The 8,084-nt window shown below is 37.2% G+C and overlaps 1 protein-coding gene across 1 annotated transcript; it reads right to left on the bottom strand.

Annotated features, from left to right (window-relative positions):
- Positions 1-7,406: 7,406 nt before the first annotated feature.
- Positions 7,407-8,084, bottom strand: LOC145098553 (uncharacterized). Its single transcript, XM_079036182.1, has one exon. It carries the CDS (start codon positions 8,082-8,084, stop codon positions 7,407-7,409), a length of 678 nt encoding a protein of 225 aa, XP_078892308.1.

Raw genomic sequence — 8,084 nt, 5'->3', positions numbered from 1 at the left:
TATTTTATTATTATCATCTAATTATAAATATAATGAAATAACACTTTGGTTAAAATATTATACTTTTTAGTTTCTCTAAGGTGTTGATGGTATGTTAAATACTCTAATATATAATTTGATAGGTTCATCGTTAAGAATTAACGAACAAAAAAAAGCAAACAATATAGTGAAAGATAAATAATTATTTGTCACCACATTATTAATATGTTTTTTTTAGAATTATTGCACGCACACACACACACACACACACACACATATATATATATATATATATATATATATATATATATATATATATATATATATTCCCTTAGTCACACAAAACAAAATATTAATTAGGGTAAACTAGTAATTGAGCTCGGGATTTGCAATATGTTTTACGTGTTTTTGTTGTGTATTATGAGTGAAAAACATAGGGGTAAAAGTCACATTTTGCAAAGTTTAAGGTGGATGGGGGGGGGGGGAGGGTGAATGTGATATTTTAAAAAGTAAAGGGATGAAAAATATTATTTTACAAAATACAGGGGTTGCCAGTGGCAGATTATACGAAGTTGAGGGATTAAAGTTGCAGTTTACGTATTGAGGGTTGCAAATAACAATTTTTAAAAATTTGGGTAATTAAAGTTGCACTTTACGTAGATATACTGATATATTGTACATTAACAATTGTAGTATTAGGTATAGTGATTTTCTTTGTTGCGATGAGGTGGAAAATGCATTTTACAAAGTAGATGAGGTAAACTTGTATTTATATGTAGTATGTGATAAGCACGAAAGTTTAGAAAACGGAAGGGTGAAATTTTACATAGTTAAAGGTGGAGGGGTTAAAGTGATATTTTAAAATGTAAAGAGATGAAAAATATCATTTTTTAAAATAGAAGGGTTACAAGTCACATAGTGTTACACAAAGTTAATGAATTAAAGTTGAATTTTACGCATTAACATATTTGCACACTGTCCATTACAACTTGTACTATTAATAATAGTAACATTGTCTCGTAACCACAAAATTGCATTTTTGTTATATTTATTTGGTTCCTATGGTTTACTAAAAAATGCAAGTTAGATCCATTTTTTTTTCACTCGCACAACTGGTCTAAAATTGAAACTCATATGTTGATTTGATCCGTTGAATTAATTAATAGTCATTATATTTCAACAATTAAATTAATCACATGCTCTTCGTATAAGGGGATATTTGTCAATTTATTAATTTTTCTTCTTTACCTACATTTTTACTTCACCGATTTTCTTCACTCATTCTGAGCGATCTTTGAGATTCAGTCATTCACTATTATTGAAATCTCTCGATTTTATAATAAAACGCCACATTAGCTACATGTTGATGACAAATTAACAAGAGAGACACGTCAACTAAACAATGATGAATGGCAAATGTCTCATCTGATTATTTTTGTCCTCAATTAATGTCGTTTACTTACATATATGGTGATTTAAATAGAAAAAACAAGAATATGTTATCTAAAGTGAAAATTATGAGATGATATGTCATTATGTAGCACTTTTATGAGTTTAAAATGTAACTATTTATTAAACCAATTCAACTTTATCTATAGTTGTCTAATTATATGTTAGGGTTAGATGAACAAGTTCTATTATGATACATTCGTATAGTCGTATAAGAAAATTATAACATGTGTTTTTCAAGATCAATGACTCTTATTTAGTTTTTGCAAGTGATCTTGACCGTATTTTGGTTCGTTATTTTATGTAACGTTGGTTTTTGAAAATATAACAAAGTTATCATCAAACTTGCTAAAGAGGCTCATGGATACATTTTTTCTTATAACTATAACCGATATATATATATATATATATATATATATATATATATATATATATATATATATATATATATATATATTAAATTTTGAGTTTATTAGATTTTTTTTGTCTGACATCTATTTATTGAACCAATTCAACTTTATTTATAGTTGTCTAATTATATTTTTGAGGTTATTTGAACAATTTCTATTATAATACATCCTTATAGTTGTATAGAGAGCTCGTATAAGAAAATTATAATATATGTTTCTCAAGATCAATGACTCTTGTTTAGTTTTTGTAAGTGATCTTGACTGTATTTTGGTCCGTCATTGTATGCAACCTCTCTTTTAGAAAATATAACAAAATGTGATGGGTTTTGAGCACTATAACATTCCTATGGTGCACATACAACCGTAGATGATTTGGATGTAAGTTTTCTCTAGTTATACATGCAATTTCATTTTTCCAAAGCATGAAGTCTAACTAGCATACAACTTTGATAATTGAAACATAAAAACAAGTAAGATGATTACCTCTTTGTTGTACCTTGTAGAACTTGGCCTTAGAAGAGCTTAGCTGGTGGTTTTCGAGGTCAACAAAATTAATACCCTAAATATTACACATTAAAATAGTGTATAGTGGTAAAGGGATCGTATCCACGGAGATTGGTTCAATTTATAAATCTATGAAAAAAAATCTCTTTGTAAAAATACTTGTAAAATAACAATAAAAAAAGTAAAATAGGGGGTGTTTAGTTCTTTCGATTGTTTGACAAAAGTTAAAACTAGCTAGAATGAAAATATGACAAGTAAACAAGTAGAAGATTGAATTAAATGCAAAGAAGTGGAATTGGTTGATTTTGGGGAACACCTTATGGATGATATGATTGACTTATTATTAGACTTAACAGAATAACACTTGTGGATTGGTTTAACTTGGCTATAGCAATTCATAAGCACAAATTGCCTCAACTCTTCTTAGATTTTAAAATGGTTGGAGGAACTCTTAACACATTTCCTTAATTGAAGTCACAAAATCAATGAAACATAAAATCTTGTGAAAATCAATTAGCTTTAAGTTGTAAGATTTACCAAGTCCAAAAGATAATCAAATGCTTACATTATCAGTATGGAGGAAACATTTCCATGGTCTAAATGAAATGAAAACAAACATATAAACCATTTGTTGCTTACTAATTTGAAGGTCTATTACTTAACCAAGAAATTAATCAACAATAACAAGCATTAATTCATCCAAGCTCATGATCAAAGATAAATAAACACAACAATATGTTTAACTAGAAAACATTCCCATAAACATCAAACACAAATGTAAAGATAAGTCTTCAAAGAAAATAATCATCCATGGGTTAAACCCTAATCAACCAAATGAAAATTTAGCCAAGCATGGCCAAAGTAAAAGAAAAACAATATAGTTTAGTGGTACCAAACATTGTCTTAGATGCAAGATGAAAGGAAATTACACTAATCTTCCAAAAATTCTTCCAATCTTCCAAAGCTTCTTAGAGAGAATATGGAGTGTGTTCTTCAAGTCCTTCCCCTCAAAAATGGCTCCAGTCTCCAACAAAAGGGGGTTATTTTCCGGATTCAAAAAGGTGCCAAAAGTCACCCACCAAACTTCCACAAATAGAGTCAACAAGTCAAACCCGGAATTAGCTCAGGGCAATTCACACGGACCGCGTATGATTCCACGCGGACCGTATGGGTCATGCTGAATGTGAGACTTGGGCCATTAATCATACATTTTAGCCCAATCTTCACTTCTTCAACTTCAGCCCACAATCATAACTCTTTAGGACCCATTTGCCATTCCCAAGCCTTCTAATGATGACCCAATACTCCTTAAATTTTCTTGCAGCTCGATTCCGCGTCGCCTCATCATCATCCTTGCCCACAAATTAAATCCAAATTGATTTCTTCTTTTACGCAAGCACCAAGCCCAATCGCACCACTTCAAGTGCACAAGCAAATCACATGCCTCCATAAGTCCCGCATCCTTCTAAGCCTCCAATAACAAATAGTCTTCGGTAAATCTTGCAATTAAGCTCAAAAGACTAGAAAACACCCGGTAAAGGAGAAAAATGACAAAAAGAGAAAATATGCATGAAGATTGACTAAAATGAGATGGTTTTAACTAAAAATAAACTATGAAAAGAAGTAATAAAAACAAAACTAGAAAACACCATACTTGAAGGTAATGTATTAACAATCGAAATCAAGAAAACCCTTTTACTCAAAATTTGGTTCCCAAAAGTGTGTAAGTGGAACCGAAAGGGTAGTAATATAATCCAAATGGTCTAAGTGTGAAAATGACCATGTGTGGAGCATAAATATGTAATGTAAGCTCCTTTGTAAACTTGTAATTAAGTGTTTTTCTTTTTCTTTTTTTTTCAAAAATGATGAAAATGTCCAAATGTGGACTAAAAGACTCTCTAAAATCCTAAGGAAATCGCAAAAAGATATGGTGATGTAAAGAGGCCGGATATGGATTCTACTCGGGGACAAGCACCAGTGCTTCATCCTAACGGTTGTAACATGATCAAGTGTAATCCTCTCGGCGGTAGTGACCGCAAGGGTAAGACATCCAGTGCTATAGTATATCCTACAGTTGTTAGTATTGTATGCATAATTCTTCATGAAAACTACCTGACCATGATCACTTACCCCTTTAAGCTACCAGCATATGATCCCAAGTATGAAATCCCAAGTTGCAACTAGTGGTCCCAGTTCGATGGGTAAGATAGCAACAAGATCCTGGACCAATAATGATACAATAACTGTGAACCTGTTCCATGGCATCCAAGAGAGGTGAGAATAAACAGAAAACAAAAATGCATGAATGCTAATGCCCTAAGCTAAATGTTATGCAAAAATAAATGATGAAAAAGAAGAAAATAAAATCTTTCTGGGGTTTTATATAAAAAAATGAATGCAATTTATACTAAAATGCTATGCAACCTAATTAAAATGCATGATAAATTAAAAAGAAAAAAGGAATACCCCACCCAAAGCTTAGAAATAAGCATTGTCCTCAATGCTCGGAGCGAGGCGAAAGTACCTAAACCGGAGGATCGGGAGGAGGATACAGGTATTGGGGATAGGGGTAAGGGTAAGGTGGAAGGGGATAAGGATGGGTGGGTGGGGGTATGGATAGGGAGGCGGAAGTGGGACGTTCTCAAAATGGTTTTGGGATTGGTGCCACCCCCACATATGGTGTATTTGCTGGGACATGATTTGGTTTGAGACACAAAGCGCCTCGAACCGCTCGGAAAAATTGGGGGGAAGCGGGTAGTACCTGGGAGGGGCTTGTGGTTGGGCATGCTGCGGACCATGGGTGGGATCATCGCCGGGCTCGTCATCCATAGGCATCTCTTCATTATCTTGATCTTGGAGCACATCCTCATTGACTGAATGAGTGATGGTCCTCACGAGTCTCCACTGAGTGCGATCGTGGAAGGTGAAGTTGGTGACTCGAGGGTCGGGAAGAACGAGATACCCGACCCCTTGAGGACAAAACCATGTGAAGCTGCTCCTGTTCCTGCGACGGATGTGGTGCATGTTTATGAGGGCACACTCATCCAAAAGATTTTTGTTGTCAACAGGCTGGAATTCATCAGGGAGCTCGATGTCAAGACCGCGAGCTAAAAGTGTGACAAATCCCCCAATGCAAATATCACCGGACGTCTTGGATCTCATGTAGGTGCATTTGTAGAAAAAAATGAAGCAAAGTCCGGGATTGGCGGCCTTTCACGCATCGTCATACACCAAAGGAAGAAGAGCTCAAATTTGGTGACCTGGCCGGCTTCTTTGCGGGCAAAAAACTGTAAACACCAGGATGCGATGGGCAATACGGAGGCATGGGTGGATGATAGAGGTTGCTTTATCCCGACCGACACACGAGAAGATACCCCTGGTGATTTCCATCCAAAAGGTCTCGTGATTGAACTCAGCAGGTAGGACGTCGAAAATTGTGGATGTGTTTGAAGAAGGTAAGCCCAAGATGTCGTTTATCGTTGCAAAATCGATGTACCTTCGGTCCCCTAGAAGTTGGAATGCGGCTTTCTTTTTTTTTCGCTATCGTACCCGCTATCGGCGAGAAACTCTCTAGTGGGGAGCTCGTAAGTGTGCGCCATGAGGTTGAAAAGGTTTTCCCACCCAATGTTACGGAGCAATTGGGTGAACCCTTCAAGAACCCCAAGTGATATAAGCGTGGGCTTGCACACGAATTTGGTAGATGCAACTTTTCTGGGCAAGCTCTTTTTGTAGTTTTCGGCTGCCTTGGCATCCCGGAATCTTGGGATATCGGGAGCATCGCTTTGATTTCTTGCCGGGGCTTTGCCTCGGGCAGCAGCCGGGCGCTTCCTAGATGTAGACATGGACTTCCTGCACGAAAAATAACCACTACACGAACCAAAATTTCAACAAACAATATGTAAATCTAAGTCACCAACTAACTCCCTATGGACTTCTAGAGCAATTCAACAATCAAAGCAAGAAATGATTCCCAAATTCATTTGATACAACAACATATGAACAGACATGCATCTTGATCAATTAAACAAAGGAAAGAAAGTACCCGTTTTTGTTGAAAGTTCAAAATTTTGTGCGCGAAAATTCGGAATTTGACAATCTTGCAACTCTCCACCCCAAGCTTTAAGCTTTTGTTCAATATCCCGGGAGGAGCAATTTACCGTGAAAACCCGACGAATCCGGCGATGACTTGAAATTTCGGCGAGCTTTGGGAAATATTTTTGGTGCGGTTTGTAGCCTTGTCCAAGAGGAGTACAATGGTGGTGTCGGAATCGCGAGAGGTGGCCGGAGTTGGCCGGAAATCGGCCAGAAAGTGGCGATGGGGTGGTGGTGGTGCCCCGAGATATAGCAACAGATCGGACCGGTTTTTAGTGGGGTTTGTAGAGCTCTGAATTTGGTGAAGAATGGCGGTGGTCTCACGAAATTATGATCGGCGGTTTGATGGGAAACTGAGTTTTAGTGGTGGAGATGGGAGTGATCTAATGGAGGTTAGAGGAAGGAAGAAGGGCCGGCTAGGGTTTTTGGGGGTTATGGACGCGGTCAAACTTGGTCAACAACTTAGTCAACGTTGGTCAACAACTAACGCGGACGTGACTGCGAGTACACGCGGTCCGCGTGAGTTCACCTGATGCATTCTAATCTTCGAAATTGGACGCGGACAGTTCAGGAGGCAACACGCGGTCCGTGTTAATAAACACGCGGACGGTAGCTCGAGTACACGCAGACCGCGTGAATAACACTGAAACTCTTCTGTTTGCTTATAACGGACGCGGACACTTAAAGGACTAAACGCGGTCCGTGTTAATAAACACGCAGACGCAAGCTCGAGTACACACAGTCCGCTTGAGGTATTTTTGCCAATTTTTTCAATTTTTAGCTCTTTGACCAATACGAACACCGAGTCTTTAAATCCAACATTCTTTTATCTCAAGAAGGAAGAAGAAGAGATGTTAAATCCAAAAATGAACCATCTACGACATTTATTCGGAACTAGAAAAGATGAAAACTTTAGTTTTCCAAAAATGCCCTTCTTTAATGTATTTGGCGAGACGTGCTTCCCTCTTGATTTCAGTACATCTGGGCATCTAATTGGATGACTTCTAAGACATTTGCATTAAAACCTTCATAGAAAGGTTTCAATCGATGCCCATTGACTTTAAAGATTTGCCCCGTTTCTTCACTTTGAATTTCAACTGCTCCATGCTCAAAGACTTTTAGCCCAACAAACAGACCTATCCATCTTGACCTCAACTTTCCTGGAAATAATTTCAATCGCGAATGATAAAGCAAAACCCTATGTCCCGACTCGAAATGTTTGCAGGTAATGGACTTGTCATGGAAAAGCTTTGTCCTCTCCTTGTAAATTCTAGAGTTTTCATAGGAGTCATTTCTCAACTCCTCTAACTCTTGGAGTTGAAGCTTCCTATGCCTTCCCGCCTCATCGATGTTGAAGTTGCATTGTTTAACCGCCCAAAAGGCATGGTGTTCCAATTCCACGGGAAGATGGCATGGCTTTCCAAAGACCAACCTAAATGGGGACATTCCTATCGGGGTCTTGTACGCGGTCCGATAGGCCCACAAGGCATTATCAATCCTTGAACTCCAGTCTTTTCTTGAGGGATTCACTATTTTCTCAAGTATACTCTTCACTTCACGATTCGAAACCTCTGCTTGACCGTTTGTTTGAGGGTGATAGGCTGTTGAAACACGGTGGGTCATGTTGTACTTCTTCAATAAAGCCTCCAT

This window comes from Lactuca serriola, chromosome 4 (genome assembly GCF_051521515.1).
Source record: "Lactuca serriola cultivar US96UC23 chromosome 4, Lser_US96UC23_V15, whole genome shotgun sequence".
Lineage (NCBI taxonomy): Eukaryota > Viridiplantae > Streptophyta > Magnoliopsida > Asterales > Asteraceae > Lactuca > Lactuca serriola.
This window is presented reverse-complemented; position numbering and strand designations above follow the sequence as displayed.

Bases quoted from the DNA above. Each gene is read 5' to 3' on its own strand.
- LOC145098553 (XM_079036182.1), bottom strand. From the start codon at position 8,084: ATGGAGGCTTTATTGAAGAAGTACAACATGACCCACCGTGTTTCAACA.